The sequence below is a fragment of the Nannospalax galili genome, unplaced genomic scaffold (assembly GCF_000622305.1).
Source record: "Nannospalax galili isolate Female #2095 unplaced genomic scaffold, S.galili_v1.0 scaffold83, whole genome shotgun sequence".
Classification (NCBI taxonomy): domain Eukaryota; kingdom Metazoa; phylum Chordata; class Mammalia; order Rodentia; family Spalacidae; genus Nannospalax; species Nannospalax galili.
This window is the reverse complement of record NW_008352659.1, coordinates 6,510,899-6,530,972: the sequence shown is the minus strand read 5'-3', so window position 1 is coordinate 6,530,972 and position 20,074 is coordinate 6,510,899. Positions and strand designations below refer to the sequence as shown.

The following is a 20,074-nucleotide window of genomic DNA, read 5'->3' as shown; positions in this document are numbered from 1 at the left end:
TTCTTTTTCTTCTTTAGAGACAGAGTATTACTATGTAACACTGACTGGCCTAGAACTGAGAGAGATTCTCCTGCCTCTGCCTCCTAAGTGCTGGGATTAAAGGTGTGGGCTGCCATACCCAGCCTTACTTTAGACTTTGATTTCCCCCTGTAGCTCCTTGCTCTGAATGTGGTTTACATTCAGTCTTAGTAGCAAACTATTTTCTCTATTTCCTATTAACCAGGCCTGTATTAACCTTTCATTAGTTGTTATTTACTGATTTCAGAATGATTCTTTCTGTCATAAATCTGCCATAATTGATTAGAGCATATAAGCAAGGCGATGATTATTATAATGAAATACCGTATTCTCCCGACATAGCAGAACAGCTCTGCCAGTGATGTTGACAGTGATGTGTTAGATTGGATAAGGTGCATAGTGTCTTGATGTGTCCCTTTATGGATTCCCAAAGACATACCAAGCATTGCAGAATGTTTACAAGCTTTGAATAGAAAAACCTCAAGTAAGCATTGCTAATAAAAATACAGTCCATCTGCGAAGTGCTGTCTGAGAAAGTCAGTGATTTCATAATGCCATTAAAGTTTCCTTAGTACATTAGACAGAAATGCGAAAGTATAGATTTGGGATTTCATATTCTTGAGTAAAAAAAGAATAAATCACTGTATCCTAACAGTGTTCTATCTCTGGGAGTGTACTAATATCTCAAGCCTAGTGTAACAAATGAGGCAAAAATCTGAATTTTATCTCTCTCAGCTTTAATATTGGCTCTAAATTTGGAGCTCTTAAGAATGAGAAAAAAATGAAGTGTTTAAAAGAAAAGAAAGGTGAGCATCTCTTCTTTCCCATGAGGCCCTCTCTCCTCCCATTTTCTATTATAAATCCCGAAGCCATTGAGTGTTGCCACTAGTGATCCGACTGCTGACAGACCAGCCCAGTGCCTCTAAAAATAACCTGTGTTTATTCATCAGGAAATATCTTCAGTGGCATTGCTTATGATAGTATGGTTGGTCTTTCAGCAAATTTTAGATAATCTGGTTTTTGTTTTTGTTTTAAGTCTTTAAGCTTTAAAATGAATTGGGCAATTTTTAGTGAGAAGCAGCAGCTTAAGAGGGCACTGGAGAAGGAGATAAAACCTGGAGCTGGGAAGAGCGCAAAGTAGGAGAGAGAGGAGATACACACATATATATGATGGAAAATTGCATAGTGCCTGATTTAAATGACAGACCTGCTAAGAATTTAAAATGACAATTCTTGGTAAAAAGTTTCATGAGGCCATTTATTCTGGAAAAATCAGTTCAGACTGCAGTGTGTTTTTAAACCTACCTCATCTCAAACTAAACCGATTAAAGACTTATATTTTTTAGAATCTAAATAAAAGGTATTTAAAAGCATACTTCATTATGAAGCCTTTTAAAAAAAAACTGTTAGAAAATTGGTTTAAATTAAATAAAATGAAGAAAATATGTCCAAAACCTAAATATAGTTATTCTCTGTATTTTCATTGACTCTGCCACAAAATAAGTGCCAAATGATGAAAGGAATCTGTGCCTTCTTGGCTGAGTCATTTGTTCAGCATTACTCCAAACAAAATGGTCACTTTCTTGCTATAGATCTCTAAGATATAATCCTTCTGTCCACAGAGAAAATAAAGCAATCTTACTCCCTTTTCCTACTTCCCTCACAGCCTCTGACTATTCAAGAAGATCCTAGAATTGTCTTTCTCTGACCAGTGAGGTCATCTCGTAACACTGAGAAAGGAACTATAGAATCCTCCTATCCAGTAACCACATCTGACTCTTTAAGATAATTACAATTAAATAATTTTAATATTTAAGGCCAGGTGGTGTGGCAACTCTGCAGCCAGCTACTCTGAGTGTTGAGGCAGGATCATTTGCTTGAACTCACGACTTTGGGACTAGCCTAAACAACACAGTAGGACCCCATCTCAAGAATAAAATTAAGCTGGGTGTGTTGGCACACACCTTTAATCCCACTCCACTCAGGAGGCAGAGGCTGTGGGATCTCTGAGATCTAGGCCAGCCTGGTCTTCATAGTGAGTTCCAGGCCAGCTGGGGCTAGATGGAGACCCAGTCTCAAAAAGACCAAAAAATAAAATAAAATTTGATCTTCCTGTTGGCCTGTACACATTTCTAACCTATGTACATAATGACTACTTTACTGGACAGTGCAGATATCCAACATACGCATCATCTCAGAAAGTTCCATTAATCAGCACACAGTGTATTCAGGAGGTATTGATTCCCAGTGAATTCTCTAAGGTGATTCTTAGGTTCCTGTGATCTTTACAGATATTAAGATTGCAATGAACTGTCATTCATGGTTTCTAAATCAGGTCCTGCTCACTACGAGAGTACGCTGCTGCTTTCACAAGTGCCTGGGTCCCAAAGTTTTAAAAACAGATTAGAAAAAAACAGTATAGTTTTAGAATTCTGTTCGTTTCATCATTTATTACAAATACCTACTGAGCACTTTTGATGTGGCAAGACACACTCTGGTAGACAAGGAAGAAATAATAGAGTGAGGCAGGCAGGTGGTCTCCACCTGTAATCTCTATTGAGGAGACTGAGTCAGGAGGATTTCTGCGAGTTCCAAGTCAGCCTGGACTTCGTAAAGGCCCAGTCTTAAAAAGGGAGGTGGGGGTGAGGGAGGGCAAAGGGGAAAGAAGCCTATTTTATATATAGTGCTTGTAGAATGATTCTGTAAAAAATCTGGGGCCAGCACAGTGGCTCAGAGCATAAGAGCACTTAGTGCTCAAGCCTGATGACCTAAGTTTGATCCTTAGTTCCCAAATAAAGGAGAGAACCAATTCTGAAAAATTATCCTCGGACCCCCACAGGCTATGGCACATGCATGTCCCCCTCCCAATAATAATAAATAAAATTTAAGAAAAGAAAATGAAATCTGAAAAATATAAATATCTAGCAATGACGGGAAAAAGAGCAGATGAACTGTCAAACGGGGAAACACATTTCAAACAGGAAACAAGAGTACAAAGGCCTTCATACAAGAAAGAGCATCATGTACTGTGAACTCCAGAACTGAGAAGGCCAGGGTTGGAGTCAGGAAGAGGAGGAGGAGGATAGCATGTGATCAGACTGGCTCCTGACACATCATATGAACACTACAATCTTACAGGAAGCTTCTGTTGGGAAGACAAAACAGAAAACAGTATGGTGAAGTGAGGCAATGTGTGGGAACACTCCAACTAGAACAGATTGTGACAGGATTGTTTAACACTTCTATCACCTGCTTGATAGAAGTGGCGTGAAGGAAAGGAAATGGAAGAGAGAGAGAGAGAGAGAGAGAGAGAGAGAGAGAGAGAGTGTATTTGTATACGTTCCCCGAAAGAAAAGAGAGGAAAGAAAGGAGAGAGAGAGAGAGAGAGAGAGTGTTTATTTGTTTACGTTTATTTATTGGGGGAGTGACACATGGCACCATGTAGGTGTGGAAGTCGGAGGACAACTTGTAGGAATCCGTTGTTTCCTTTTATCATGTTGGTCCTTGGTATCAAACTCAGGTCATCAGGCTTGGCTACAAGTACCTTTACCCACTGAGCCATTTTGCTAGCCCAAGAAAATACAGTCTTTAATTTAGAAGATAATGCTAAATTAAACCAATGACAATAAAACCACAGCTTAACATTTATAAAATGCTTCAATTTGTAAAGCCTTTTGCAATGTATCAAGACATTTACTACTTACACAAACCTTGAGAGGTAGACAGGGACTTTATTGCCATGGTCAATTCAAGAGATAAAACACAGGCTGTATGACTTGTTCCAGGTCACTTAGCTTATTCATTGGTAGCAGAGCTCAGTTCTCTTAAGTCTGGTACTTTTTTACTGTAAACCACACTTCTTTCTCCATCATATTCTAGCATATTGGAAGAAAAGAGTAAACTTCAGAAAACCTTGAAAAATAAGGAACATCTTGAAACCTAAACATTGAAATTTATGGTGTAGAAGTACAAGGACAACTAAGAAAAAGCAAATTCAGAGAGAAGATCGTGAATGGCATGTGGATGTGCAGAAAAATAGTTGAGGAAGAACAGTCTATTCTTCATGATAACAACAACAAAAGGCACATCCCCAGGATTCATAGACGCAATATAATTTGTTATTTTGTCTTTTTTTTTTTTTTCCCCCGGAGCTGAGGACTGAACCCAGGGCCTTGCATTTGGTAGGCAAGCGCTCTACCACTGACCTAAATCCCCAACCTGAAAGCAATATAATTTGTAGATAGCATGACATAGAAGTTATGAATACTGTGATTTTTTTTTTTTTTTTTTTGTGTGTGTTTTTTTGAGACAGGGTCTCCCTGTAGCCCCAGCTGTCCTGGAACTCACTATGTAGACCAAGCTGGCCTTGAACTCACAAAGATCCGCCTGCTTCTGCCTCCCAAGTGCTGGGATTACAGGTGTTTGCCACCACACCCAGCAATACTGTGATTTTTAAATTTTTATTATGTATATAAGTGTTTTGCCTACATGTATTTAAGTGCGTCATATGCCTGCAATGCTCACAAAGTCCAGAAGAGGGCACTGAGTTTTCTGGAACTGGAGTTACAAACAATTGTGAGCTACCATATGGATCCTGGGAAACTGAACCCAGGTCCTCTGCAAGAACAGCCACTGCTTTTAACTGTTGAGTCATCTCTATGAGCCCCAATGCTATGATTCTTGAAGGTGTGTTTTTGAGGTAGTAATTCTGTCTCCACTGGTTCTATTTATAGCCTTAGGCAACTTAACTGTCTGTATCTCAGTTTCCTCATCTGTAAGATGAGATGCAGCAATACTACCTACTGCCTAGGGCAGGGAAGATCTAATGACTAAAAGCTATATGCATTGACCAATAGGACAAGGAAAATTGTAGTGCTTGCTGTCTAGAGAAGTTAAAATTTAATGGCCACTTCATAAGCTCTGTAAAAGCTCATAGCTCAACTCTATGAACTTTCTTCTCCTCTTTGTCATGTTTCTTCTCTTTATTGCTTTAGTTGAATTCTCAGTACTCAAAATTTTTGAGACCATTTTGAGACTGTTGGGCAACTTAAGAAATCGACAGCTTTAGGGAATTAATTAAAATGAGAGTCATTAAGAGGAATAAAATTAGCGTCAAGTCTTAAGAGTGCAATAAATACATGAAACTCTCTTACCTTACCTGCTTTCATCTTCACAATTTCTTTTCCACTTTCTTTTTGAAGCAGGAGCTCATGGCATGGCCCAGCCTGGCCTTAAACTCACTATGGAGTCAAGATGGCCTAGAACTCAAGATGGTCCTTCTGCCTCAATCTCCTATGTTCTGGGATTATAGGAGTGTACATAAGGGTACAGCTATATTAAGATAAGGTTTTGCTATGTAACCCCTAGTGGCTTCATTTTCACTAGGGCTAGGGTTACAGGCATGCACCACCAGGTGCTTTACCTTTTTATTTTTTAAATCACTTTAGTCTTAGACAATAGCAAAAGTAGAACAGAATTTCCACATAACTTTCACATACCTTCCCCTTAATGTTAACATCTTTTTTCTTTTATAATTTTTAATGTATGTATTATTTTTATTTTATAAATGAAAATAATAAAATGTGTATATAATAATATAATGTGTGTATTGCCTGCATGTATATAGGTGCACCTGTGTGGTACAGTGCCCATGGAGCTCAGAAGAGGGCATCAGATTCCCTCAGAACTGGAGTTATCAATGCTTGTTAGCCACTATGTAGGTGCTGGGATTTGAATCTGGGTCCTCTGCAAGAGCAACCAGTGCTCTTAACTGCTGAGCCATCTCTCCAGCCCCAGTGTTAATATGTTATAGAACCAAAGTATAATGGCCAAAATCAAAAAATTAACATAGGTACAATGAAGAAAAAAAAAAGAGGCTTATTCTAGTTGTACTACTGTTTCCTTTGTTTTCCTTATTTATGTATGTATTTATTTATGGGTGTGTGTGTGTGTGTGTGTGCATATCTGTGGAGGTCAGAAGACAACTTGGAGTCAGTTCTCTCTTTCCATGATATCAGAAGACAATTTGGAGTCAGTTCTCTCTTTCCATGATGTGGGATCCAGGGATTGAACTCAGCTCATCATTAGACTTGGCCTTACCCTGCTGAGCCATCTCTCTGACCCTATTTCCCTTTTTCTGTTCCAGAATCTAAGCCAGAAACCAATATTGCATTTATGCCATGTTTTGTTAGTGCCTTCCAGTCTGTGACTGTTTCTCAGTCTTTCCTTACTGTTTATGACTTTAGCACTTTTGCAGTCCTGGTCAGTCAGTGTTTAGAATGTACATGGTCTCGCAGCCTTCAATCCCAGCACTGGGGAAGCAGAGACAGGCAGAAAGAGATCTCTCTGAGATCGAGCCAAGTCTGGTCACATAGTGAGTTCCAGGTCAGGTGGGGCTACAGGGAGACTATGTCTCAAAAACACAAAAAACAAATTTAGAATATCCCTATGTTTGGGTTTGTCTGGTGTTTTCTTGTAAGTTGAAATTGTTCACTTTTAACAGGAAAACCACAGAAATGAAGTGCCCTTCTCAGAGCATCATACAAGGGAGGTTAAATGATGTCACAAAGTCTTACTAGTGCTGCTGTTAACCTTGGTCATTGGGCTAAGGTGGTATGTACTACTTTATCCTCTGTAAAGTTGCTCCATTCTTCTGCAGTTAATAACTGTTTTAGCCAGGTGTAGTGGCACATGCCTTTAATCCCAGAAGCAGAGGCAGGTGGATCTCAGTGAGTTCCTGGCCAGCCAGAACTATATGCATAAACAGAAAAATATTTTGATGGAGATTCTTTGTGACTATGCATGTATCCTCTTCTGTTCACTAATTTCAGTATCATTTAATTGATCACAAGTTAAGGTGATGTTTATCAATTTTCTCCTTTCCTTTCATGATGAGTAAATATCTTAAAGGGAGAGTTGGTGCTAAGGATTGAACCTAGGACTTTGCACATGTCGAACACTCACTCTCCCACTGAGCTGCATGCTCAGCCCCAACATCTTTTAGTAAAGTATTTCCTTAGTTTTGTCAATAAATAAACTGAATCTTAGGTTTATTAACCTGTTCAAAGTCACATATAAATCAAGGCTTGTCTTTGTGATTTCATCTCTCTGTTATGATGCATGAGCTTGCATGTGAGGGAGCAAAACCCGAGGATGATGGAGAAGTGTAAATATTGTGGAACTAAGAATCTGTGGCTTTGGGAAGATAAAATTTGAGGTTTTGAGAAAAACTCATACTAGATGAAAGTCAACACATGCAAGCAAACAAGAGACATGTGGACAGTGAGACATTTAGATCAGGTCCTTACTCCCAGTGACCCTAGAGTGGGCAACCGAAGGACTTTGCATGAAATGTGATTGTGGATCCCAGTAGAATAAAGTTTACATAAATCTAGAAGTTTCTTCTTTGTATTTGGAGCTGCCTTCAATCTTGAATTGCAACTTTTATGAGATTAAGTTTGAGACCAAAGAAAAGTTTCTTTGACTAAATTATCAGGCTCCCATAGCAAAATGTATCTTTTCAAAGGGTTGGTGGAAATAAGCCATGGAACCTGACTGTTGATTTATTCTTTATACCATCATGAAGGATTCCTTAAAAAGAAAGAAGTTCCTTGGGTACAATGGCATGTACCTGTAGTCTCAGACGTTCTGGGGGCAGAAACAGGAGAAGAGGAATGCTCAAACCTAGCAGTGTGAGACCTGCTTGGACAATACAGCAACAACAAATCCATATAAAATTTAATTAATTAATTAATTAATTAATTAATTAAAAAACAGGACTAGTAAGATGACTCAGCAAGTCAGGGCACTTTCAAGCCTGAGGACCTGAGTTTAATCCCTGGAACCCACATGATGGAAAGAGAGAACTGACTCCCACAGGTTGCCCACTGACTTCCACACGCACTCCATCATGCATGTGCCCATATATACACACAAAATTAAATAAATAAATGTAAAAATATGTTTTGAAATACAAAGTGTCTAGTGTCTGCATATGACTCTTCTCTCCTGGTAACGGAGTGAATCTCTGCCATTTTATTAAATATGAACTGTACTTAATCCAAAAATCTTTTACTAGTAAAGTATGTTTGTGCTAAGGATGTTGGTATAATACACACGAGTCATTCTAATTAAATGTGCATTTTTTCACAAAGTGAAGATGTTATATGGCGTTTCAGCTGTTATCAAGTATTTCTAATAGCCAGTCTTCAAAAATTGAGGTTATTTCTTTTCTCATCAGAGTTGGATTTACTTCTCTTCTAAAATAAGCAACTAAAAGTGAAGTCATCAGCATGTTTAAAAGGTTGCCAGCATTGTCCTATGAACAGTGGCTTTTTGTCTTCCAGAAAGAGTCTTGGAAGTCAGTGTGTTAGGTGTATTAGAAGGTAGACTTTGTGGAATTTCTTAAGTATTTAGTAAGCAAACAACCAGAAAATATTTTACTATAGATGTTCATGTTTTCTGCTGTTGTTTGAGTCAGGGTCTCAGTAGCCCAGGCTAGCCTCAAATTCTAGGTAGCAAAGGCTGGCCTTGAATTCCTGATCTTCCTGCCTCTACCTCCCAAGTGCTGGGCTTGCATTTATGCATACCCATGTCTGATTTATGCAATTCTAGGGATCAAGCCTAGAGCCTCATGCATGTTAGGCAAGCATTCTACCACATAAGGTACATCTGCAACCCAAAGGTATAGTCCAGGCTAGTAAACTCCTGCCTTCTCTTCCCAAGTGCTGGGGTTATAGGCTTGTGCCATCTCCTTGTTGTCATACTTTAAGTGTAAAAGTTTTGGGTTGTCTCTTAAGTGTTATTGTGACTCTAGGTTTGCTTATCTAAATTTTCTTCTTTATATAGGATTTTTTTTCTTATAGTCATACATTTCTCCTCTGCTATGTGTTTCTTTCTCCATAAGTGCATGCAGCTTTGTACAGTGATAGAGCAGACTGCCCAAAAAGCCCAGTCTGCTGGGTGTGGTGGCGCACACTTTTGGTTCCACAGAAGTGTGCTACCACACCAGGCTTACATATATATTCTTAAAGAAAATTAAGTCTTTAAGACAGAAAGTAAGGGCTGCATTTCTTTCTCAATCAATTCTTTTGAAAATTTGGCATGATCACAAATATATATTTCCAACGTTAGCATAATCATATTCTATAAACATCTAAAATAGAAAATATTCCTCTTTTTTAAAGCTTTGCTTTGAAGGATGGAGAGTTGGTTCAGTAGTTACAAGAGTTTGTTTCCAAGCACCCATAGCAAGCCAATGGCTCACAACTGCCTGTAACTCCAGTTCCAAGGGGATCTAATGTCTCTGGTTCTCCTTGGTCACCTATGCTCAAATGCACACAATGCACACACACACACACACACACATGCATGTACACGTTTTTTAAAAAACCCACAACTTCTGTCAGGCGAGGTGGCGCATGCCTTTAATCCCAGAACTCGGGAGGCAGAGGCAGACAGATCTCTATGAGTTCAAGGCCAGCCTGGTCTACGTACTGAGTTCCAGGACAGCTTGGGCTACAGGGAGATCCTGTCTCAAAAAGACCGAAAAAAAAAAAAAACCCACAACTTCTCTACTCAGGTGTTCTGATAAATTCCTATAATCCCAGCCCATGGGAGGCAGGTGCGGGAGAATCACAGGTTTGAGGCTACCCTGTGGTATACAGTGAGAGCCAGTCTCAAAGAAAAATGAATCACTTTTTTAACTTTAATTTGCAATTTGACTAGCTATTATTTGCTAATATTAAGGATTTTTTTTTCTGGTGGTGGGACCAAATCTGAGACTTTATACTTGCTAAGCATTCACTATAACAACTGAGCTAAATCCCCAACCCAAAGACATTCTTCAAAGTAACAGGAGATTTAAGATTACCTTTTTTTTTTTTTTCCTACACTAGGAATTGAACCTTGGGCCTTTCACATGTTACACAGAATTTTGTAAAGTATATCATGATTATGTTTAAGTCATTAGTTTTCAGAAGTATGTACTATTACATTTATATATAAAATTATAAAGTACTTGAGGTTTGTTTGCACATAAAGTGAATGGCAAGTAAGTGAAGACATAGATGAAATAAGGTTCATCTTAAAATGTAAAGTTTTGCCAGGTTGATGATAGGCTCCCCAGAAGTTATTATGTTGACCCGGTTACTTTTGTATATGGTTAAAGTCTTTTTCTAGTAGATGCTCAGGTCCTATCAGAAGCAAAATTGTTAACCTATTAATTATATTTTTCCCCTCTTATTAACAGACTAAAGACATTAAGGAGATCGCCAAAAAGACACAAGCTCTTCCAAAGGTGAACTCGAAGAGGCAGCGAATTGTGATCTTCACCCAAGGGAGAGATGACACTATAATGGCTACAGGTACTTGTGGAAACTGCATGAGAAAAGAGAGATAACAAGTTCAAGGCCAGCTTGGGCTACAGAAACAATCCAGAATTATGGAGCTAAATCAGATTCTATATTCCTTCTTTTATAGGCTATTCACAGCAATGTGCTTTTTACAGGTTTTTTTTTTTTTTTTTTTTTTGATATTCTTCTCTATCCCTGTGGGAAGAATTTCATTTTCAAGATTATAATTTATGGCCGGGCATGGTGGCGCTTGCCTTTAACCTCAGCACTTGGGAGGCAGAGGCAGGTGGATCTCTGTGAGTTCAAGGCCAGCCTGGTCTACATAGTGAGTCAATTGGGCTAAATTACTTTAATATAGTTTATTTGCTTTCGAAGCTTTGGAGATATTGTTAATCTAGAAATATCTTTCCTTTAAAACATAAATGCCTTTGGGAGGCAGAGGCAGGCGGATCTCTGTGAGTTCAAGGCCAGCCTGGTCTACATGGTGAGTTCCAGGCCACCTGGGGCTAGAGGGAGACCCTGCCCTGTCTCAAAAAGATATTAAAAAAAAAAAACAAACAAGAAAAATGCATTTGTCAGGCATGGCGGTGCACATCTTTAATCTCAGTACTCAAGAGGCAGAGGCAAGCAGATCTCTGTTGAGGCCAACCTGGTCTACATAGGAAGTTCCAGGCCAGCCAGGGCCTTTGTACTAAGACCCAATCTCAAACAAACAAAAGCCTTTTATACAGAAATACTTGTGCCATAATAAGATGAAGTTATTCAATTATAAACAAACACAATCCAGAAAGTTTCTTCCTTTGATGTTAGTTGTTTGGGTAGGTGATGTTTGTAGGCCTGGGAATCTTACCAAGGGCCTTGTGCATGTGAGACAAGTCCCCTACCACTGAGCTATATCCTCATTCCATTTTCATATTTTATTTTATTTAACCTTTTATTTTGAGACAGAGTCTCACTAAGTAGCCTGTCATGGCACACAGACTGACCTTGAACTCGTAATCTTCCTGCCTCAGCTTCCGAAGGAAGTGGGATCCAGATTATAGGCCTATGCGACCAGGCCAGGCCTCAGATTTTCCTTCAAGAAGAAAATCTCATTTCTTTTTTTTTTTTTGGTCTTTTTGAGCAGGGTCTCCCTGTAGCCCCAGCTGTCCTGGAACTCACTATGTAGACCAGGCTGGCCTTGAACTCACAGAGATCCACCTGCCTCTGCCTCCCAAGTGCTGGAATTAAAGGTGTGTGCCACCATGCCTGGCTCGTTTCTATTTTTATAGCAGCCATAGACATAAAATTGGAGTTCCATCTAGTGAACAAACACGTTACTGGTTAAAATGATTGATATTGTCAATATGATATTACCTATCATTAAAAGCAAATACAAGCCTTTTAATTTTGTTTGAACCAGTCATCTTAAAACCAGTTAATGATTTTTATAAACAGTAATATAATTATTACCAATGTGTTTGTTCAGTACTCATCTGAACATTGAATATAATATATAACCTTTAAATAGCTACAAAATAAAATTACTGCATGTAAAATATTGAGTACAATATAAATATAAAGTATAATTATACTTGTGATTTATTGGTACAAACTATATGGATTATATTGACTTGAAGATCAACAAAGACATTCTACTGAATATGAAGTAATTTTCTCTTTTTTATTTCCTTTGGTATAGCCCAGGTTTATCTTGAAGTCTCTATGTAGCCCAGGTTGGTCTCAAATGTGGAGCAATTCTCTTGCCTCAGCTTCCCAAGTGCTAGGATTACACGTGTGCACCATCACACCTGACTGAAGTAAATTATTGTCCAGTATAGAAGTAGTTTGCTCAACTTCCTTGTTGTAGAATTGTCAAAAGTCAGACTCCAAGACTTGCTTCTAAAGAATTGAGTAAGTGGAAGAGTTGAGAGTGTCATGAAGTAAAACCAGCCATGAGTTGATTGTTGAAGTTGGGCAGCAGCTATATGTACAATTGTGCTGTTGAATCCACCCCCTTATATACTTGAAATTTTCAATGATGAATACTTCTGAAAAACTAAGAAATGTTTTTTCAAACAAGATTCAGAGGTGTTAAGTGGCTTTCCTTAGATCAATATCCCTGCTAAGCCTTGAATTCTAGGAGCGATTTAAAATAAGGAGGGCAATCCAGCCAAAGAGGATCATGTAAGCAAAGGCATCAGGTACCATGTAATCTTTTATTGCTGTGGAAGGAAAAGGTATGTTGTTAATTTACATGAAAGAAAAGAAAGAACCCATGAAAGAGTAGCCCTGCATCGATACAGACGACCTGGATGATATCTTATTATAGTGTGTGGGCCATTCCTGTCTTAGAACGAAGAGTTAGAAACGTAAAAAGCATGCAGACTTCTTATAGGAACTATAACACCACCTTCAAATTCATGAAATGCTATTGGGTTGCTCTTTGTGATAGTGCTCATTTTAAGGCTTTCTGTATCCTAGAAACACCTATCATGCAAGTGTCTCCTGTCCTGTGAATTTGCATGATTTTCTCCAAGCTGAAATTCAGCTTCCCTATCTTGTGACTCAATTTCTTTCTGGACTTATTTATATTCTCTATTAAGGTATTAAACCATTCTTAAGAATGTTTGTAACAAGGAATCTGAGGACAGACCTAGCTAGTCTTGCTGTTCCTACCATATGAAAATAAACTTAAATATCTGCAATGCATGATAGATACAAGATGGATCGAGAATCTGTTCAGTGGTGTCAGCTACAAAAGCAAACATGATAAATGTTAATTCAGTTTTTAGCCCTGGGATAAGCTCTTCGGTGCACAAGCATAGTTGAACTCTTTGCTATGTTGTTATTCATGGCAGCCAAATAAATGTCAATAATAAAAGAGAATTAAAGATTTTCATTTCCCAGAGGCAGTCTTCTAATACAGCTTGATCTTTCATTTCATTTGTAATTCGTTCTCATGTCAGGATGCAGTCATTCGCCAGGCTCTGGGTGTCATGTTAAGTCATTTAATAATGATTAAGAATATAAAAAATGCTTGGCCTGTGGGGCAATTCACAGAATAGATGCCAATTTGTTATTGTTTTCCTTCCTTTCCTCTTGAATATGGATCAGCCTTTTCCCACCTCCTAGCATTAAAATACTAATGGAAGATGGGGGGGAAGTGTCCCTTAATTTACCATAAGTGACATTCCAGAATAGTACAAGACAGTGCTAACACACTTATTAAAACACTAATTAGGACTCATTGTGCCTTAAACCTCACACTGTAGAGTATTTTTAAATGATTGAACTGTTAAGTTTAAGGCATTTAGCAATAATGTTAACAAAAATCAACTCCCTTAGTATTTTATTCTAGCGACCTATCATAGTCTTTTGAAACATTTTCTGTTATAGATATTTCTAACTGAAAGACCAACACTGTCATATCAAATCATCTGGTGAGTTTGGGGGATTATAGCCCTCCCTTTTTTAAAGCACCTTCCTCTAATCTGACAGTCACACTATGAGCTATGTTAGAATCGGCATCCTTGAGATGTGCAAGAATTCCAGTAGAAGGTTCAAGAGGGGGAAGGCTGTGCAAGGCTATATATTTTTTCAAAAAAAATCTCCCTTAGGTGACATAGCTGTTCTGCCTGTTCTCGTGTCTCACTTTGAGAATCATTCAGTTAGGTGATTTGACTAAGTGTCCAAGTTTTTTGATCCTGTGGAATGATGGAAACATAATAGCTAAACATCTACTTCTCCAATAAGTCAGTTCTCTTACTTGAGCCATAAAAAAATAGCAAGGACTAGAGACTGGAAAAATGGCTCAGTGTTTATGAATACTTGCTGCTCTTCCAGAGGACCTGAGTTCTGTTCCCAGCATCCACATCTGATGACTCACAACCACCTATTAATTCTAGCTCCAAGGGATCCAACACCCTCTTCTGGTCTCTGTGGGCACATACATGTGGCATTCACTCACACAGACATATACACACACATATACATAAATAAAAGTAATAGAAATAAACCTTTTAATAAATATTACCAGACATGGTGATACACACCCTTAATCCCAGCACTTAGGAAGCAGAGGTAGGTGGATCTCTGTGAGTATGTCATTTTATTACAACTGAATGATGTTATTAAAGTTACTTCTTGTTTTCTTCCTGAGTTGTTAAACTTGTTACCTCATGTTCTATTAAAACATTCAGTGTTCTCCATTACTCATAAAGAGGGTGCAGTGTAGTTTACAATCCTAGTAAGCATAAAACTCAAAATTCAACAGCCAGGCATGGTGGCACACACGTGTAGTCCCAGCACTTGGGAGGCAGAATCTCTGTGAGTTCAAGGCCAGCCTGTTCTACATAATGAGTTCCAGGACAGCTGGGACTACAGGGAGACCCTGCTTCAAAAAAAAAAAAAAAAAAAAAAAAACCTCAAAATTCAAATTCTGGTGGTAGGAAAGATAGCTCAGCAGTTACAGCATTTGCTGAACCATCTATTGAGTTGGGATCTCAGCACTCATGTAACAAGCCAAGCATCCTGCATGCTCTGGCAACCCCAAATCTGAGGTGCCTGGAGACAAAGGATCACTGGGGCGTGCTAGCTTACAGCCTAGGCAAGAAAACATGAGTGCCAGACTCAAGGAGCGACCGTACTTCAAAGGACTAGCTGCAGAGTGATAAAGGAGGATGCCCAATGTCCTCTTCTGGCTTCCCTGTGCACATACACTCACAAATTTAAATATAGATATAGAGAGATATAGATGTTCATATATGTGTATATGTGTGCAGTTGAAAGAATAATATCAGCATACCATCCCAACTTCCTTTAGAAAATACTAGTATAAATCACATTGAAAGTGCCGTCTTTATGGCAGGCTAACCAGTTTTTAATGTTGATCTTGTTGGCATAGGTGGTAGCAGTAGAAATATAATGAAGTAATGTTCTTTTATAATGTCTGTATATGGCATTCATAGAAAAAGATTGCCAGGTGAATTTTTTTTTTCTTTGAGTCAGGGTTTCCCTGTAGTCCCAACTGGCCTAGAACTCACTATGTAGGCGAGGTTGGCCTTAGTCTCAGAGACCTGCCTGCCTCTGCCTCCTGAGTGCTGGGATTAAAGGTGGGTGCCACCATGCCTGGCCTACAGATAAAAATTTTAAATGTATACATTTCTTATCTATAAACAACTAAGTTGTTCCTATAGAAGCTTTTTTTTTTTAAAAAAAGGTTTATTATTTATTTGTGTGTTCACATATGCATGTAGGACCCACAGAGGCCAGAAGAGTGCATTGAATTTCCTGGAGCTGGAGTTACAGGCAATTGTGAGCTGCCCAGTGTGGGTGCTGAGAGCCAAACTCGGGCCTCCTGCAAGAGCACCAAGTGTTCCTAACCATTGAGCCATCTCTCTAGCTCCTACAAAGGCCTTTTATTAGCCAAAAGGTGAAGAATAACGTATAGCTTGTAATCCTAGTGTTCAAGAGACTGAAACAAAAAGATTTCTACTTGTTCAGATCAGCCTGGGCCACAGAGTGAGGCCCTTCATGAGAAAGCCAAACAAAAATAATTTAGAATAACGTGTAGATTAGTCATATTCCTGACAAAATGATACCTTCATGCATAATTTGTATGGTTTATTGATCTCAGACCTAAAGGAGTAAGACTTCTTTTAACTGCCACATTCCTATTAAATGGGATCCTGCTACAAGGGAAAATAGGAGCTAGCCCATTTGGGGCAGTTGATATTTATTTCTAGAAGAGGCTTTCTAAGATTTATTGCAATATAGATTACACATATTAATTTTACATATATTTTCATTTAAAACGTAACAAATACCACAAAGTATAGAGCATCAGTTTGTATTGAAGTATAATATGCAAACTTGGTATGACCTGTGTGCAACTATAACTAGATCAAGAAATACTGCACTCCTATAATCTCAGCACTAGGGAGACTGAGCAGGAGGATTATGAGTTTGAGGCAAGCCTGGGCTACATAGTGAGACCCTTTCTCAAAAGGAAGAAGAGGGGAAAAGGAAAAAGAAACTCAGTACTTAGAGCACCTTGGGTGCCTCCTGGTCATTACCCTCACTAACAGTACCCTTTATCTTAGCTTCTGTAAGCAGTTTAGTTCTGGTTTTGAAATGAAATCACCTACTACCCAGGCTTTTTGTCTGGTCCTGTTTCCATCCATATTTGTGTACTGCCTGACTTTTTCACAAGAAGGACTACCCCAGGGACATAAGGTATTTTCTCTACCTCAGTCCTGGAATCAACCACCTTTCTAAGGAACCCTGTTTCCTTCTATCAAAGTCTGTATTTAGAAACCCAGATCTGAGCTCTTGGAGTGTCATTGCTTCTAGGCCTTCAGAGCAAACATAACTCTGTGACGTATGTGTGACATATGTATGTATAATAAGCTATACATACACTCATCTCTTTACTTCTGCTTCTAGTGCTCTGATGTATTTTTAAACCATGATAACATTTTACTCCAAACAACACAAGGTTTATTCTAGCCTTTGCCCTTTCCTTATTTATAAAAAAAAAAATCCTGAGTTTGACATCTGAAATGTACTACTTATTTGTTCCATGCTAAAGTAGAAGTTTGGGTTTACCCATACCCTGTGAGAAGCAGAGGTACTTATAAGACATATTTTCTTACATTTATTTTGGTCATTAGCCCTACAATGGCTAGACAAGATACTATTATCCAAAGTAACTTAAGCTACTTCTTTGATTCTATCCACCTTAGAGCGGTTATGTTATTCATTTGTAATACAGGTGGAGTCATTTGTTAGAGTTGGTATTCCATCTTCATTTCCTTTTATATCCTGATCGAATTTCTCTCAATAAATAAAATTTATTCTCTATAATGTCAGGTTGTGTGGGTTTTGACAAATACATAAGATCTTGTAACCTTTATGATATTGAAGATTTCCATTTTTCATTTTCAAAGGGTTGTGTCATCACATACTCTGACCAGCACCGACAGGGCACGCTAATGGTTCCTCTTCCTCACCGGCATTTGCTACTCTCCAGCTTTCTAATTCTAGCTATTCTGATGAAAGCATAATAATATCTCATTTATGATTTGGCTGGAATTTTCCTGGTTTGTGCTGTGGCAGGGCACCTTTTCATCTCCTTACTAGCATTTGAACAACTTCTGTGACATTTCTGTTGAAGTCTTATTCCCATATCGGGTTGTCTTTTTGATTTATAATTCTGCTTGTCGTTTGTGTGCACAGAATAAATGGTTACAGATACCTTCTCCCACTCTAGCTGGCCTCTTTTTACCACTTTCTTCATATCATTTGTTTGTAATGGGGTCTTGCTTTGTAGCCCAGGCTGGCCTCAAACTTGTGATCCTTCTTCTTCACCCTCCCAAGTGCTAGGATTATAGGCATTAATGCTTCTTTTTTTTTAATATTTTACTATTTTTATTTTTTATGTATATGAGTGTTATGCCTGCATGTACGTAAGTGCACCCGTGTCGTGCAATGCCCGCGGAGGACAGAAGAGGCTGTCGGATCCCCTGGAACTGGAGTTACGGACAGTTGTTAGCTGCCATGTGGGTGCTGGGATTCGAACCCTGGTCTTCTGCAAGAACAGTCAGTGTTCTTAAGCACTGAGCCATCTCTCCAGCCCCACATTAACGCTTCTTAAGTCTGTGATTGATGACTCTCATCATGAGTTTTAGAAAAATTTCATCCAAAGCCAGGGGTGGTTGTACATACTTGTAAACCTAGCGTCCAGAAGAGTAGGGCTGCAGGATTTTCTCAAGTTCAAGGCTAGCCTGGACTACATGGTGAAAGACAGTGTCTCAAATACAAAAAAGAAAGGAAAGAAGGAAAGAAAATTCGCAGCTTTTATCCCTTCAAATACTGTATCTAGCTCTATTAATCAGGATTGTAGTCATACACACACACACACACACACACACACACACACACACACACACAGCCTTTTCACTGTATTTTGCTTGTCCTTCATTTATTTGAGACAAGGTCTCACTATGTAGGCCTAACTGGCCTGGAATTTTGCCCCATCTACATTTCAAGACATCTATTTAGTTCTTTATTTTGATAGTTAACATTTTTCATTTTCTAAATTGTTTTACTTTTATTGATTCTCAGTTCTGTAATATAGTCTTCTACCTTTGTCGTCTTATTTTTGAACATACTAATCACAGTAGTAATAAATTCCTTCTCATAAAATTGCAGTATCTGAATTATTTCAAAATCTGTTTCTTTTGACTTCCTTATTTTCATTTATGTATATGAGTGTTTTGCATGCATGTATGTAGGTGCATTGCATGCATCACAGTGCCCTTGGAGGCCAGAAGAGGGCATTGGATCCCTTGGAACTGGAGTTAGAAAGGTTATTTGCTGCCGTGTGGGTGCTGAGAACTGAACCCATGTTTTCTGCAAGAGCAGCCAGTGCTCTTAACCACTGAACCACCTCTCCAGCCCCCTATTTATTTTTGAGACAGTCTCATGTGTCTACCTCCTGAGTGCTGGGATTCCAGGCATGCATCACCTGCTTTATGTGATGCTGGGGATCAAACCCAGGGCCTCATGCATGCTAGGCAAGCACTCCACCAACTGAGCTTACATTCCCAACTCGACTTCCTTTCTTCAGGACTTGTTTGTTTGCTTGACAATATTTCTTATAAATGTTAAACATTGTCATCCCTAATATGGTACAGAGTTTCTCTTAGTGATGCTGTCTTCCTGTAGATGTCACCTAGAGTACAGCTGGATCAAAGACTAAGCCATCTGTGCTGGATAGCTTTAGTGTCAACTTGACACACCTGGATTGAGGGAGCCTCAATTGGGGAATTTCCTCTATCAGACTGGCCTGTGGCCATGTCTGAGGGGCAGCTCTTTGATGAGTGATGTGGGAGGGCCCAGCCCACTGTGGGTGGAGCCACCCCTGGGCAGGTGGGCCTGTGTTGCATAAGAAAGCAGGCTGAGCAAGGGCCAGGGGAGCAAGCCAGTAAGCAGTGTTCCTCCATGGCCTGTGCTGCAGCTCCTGCCTCCAGGTTCTTGCCCTGAGTTCCTACCTTGAGCTCCAGGATGAACTGTGACCTGGGATACATAAGCTAAATAAACCCTTTCCTCCCCAAGTTGGTAGTGGTCAGAGTGTTTTGTCACAGCAATAAAGAACAAACTAAGACACCATCTCAAAGCTGAATGTGGGTTTTTAGGTCTTCCTCTAATTTCCCCTCACTTCGGTGCCACATTCCTTCAGAATCTCACATAAATTCCTGGGATATTTACCCCTTGTTGGGTTCTAAACTCCAATTTTTATCTCTTTGGTACCATATAATCACCGAAAACACCACCCTGCCATTTAGAGGTCTTTGTGATATTGTGGCCTTTTATCTTACTGCCTGACAAATCTGGAAAATACTTCAGGAAGAAATCCCCTAGTTTTCATGTTTATTTCATTGCTTTCTGCTCCTGGTCAGAGTCAAGACCTATCAGTTCTGATTGACAAATGCCACTTTTGTCTTAGTACTTCCCTAGAGGTTGTCAAAAGCTCTGCTGGCTTCTCTGCATTCTAGTAAAACCTTTCTACCCAGATTCTCAGCTTCTCACCCAGCACAGAAATTCTCCAGTGCCCCCAAGTTTTTGGATGTTAGGTTAGCTCTTTAAAAATGATACTCTCACCTCTGGGACCTTGTGCTTTCTAATTTTGGCTACCTTGATGTTCTCTTATTTTATATATA

The 20,074-nt window shown here is 39.1% G+C and overlaps 1 protein-coding gene across 3 annotated transcripts in view; it reads left to right on the top strand.

Annotated features, from left to right (window-relative positions):
* Adk (adenosine kinase) overlaps positions 1 to 20,074 on the top strand; it is a 532,446-nt gene that overhangs the window by 436,067 nt on the left and 76,305 nt on the right. For all 3 annotated transcript variants that reach the window (XM_029554458.1, XM_008849905.2, XM_008849906.3), the window contains one exon: positions 10,268 to 10,382. In XM_029554458.1, the coding sequence (XP_029410318.1) occupies positions 10,268 to 10,382 (115 nt within the window). The remainder of the gene's footprint in view (positions 1 to 10,267; positions 10,383 to 20,074) is intronic.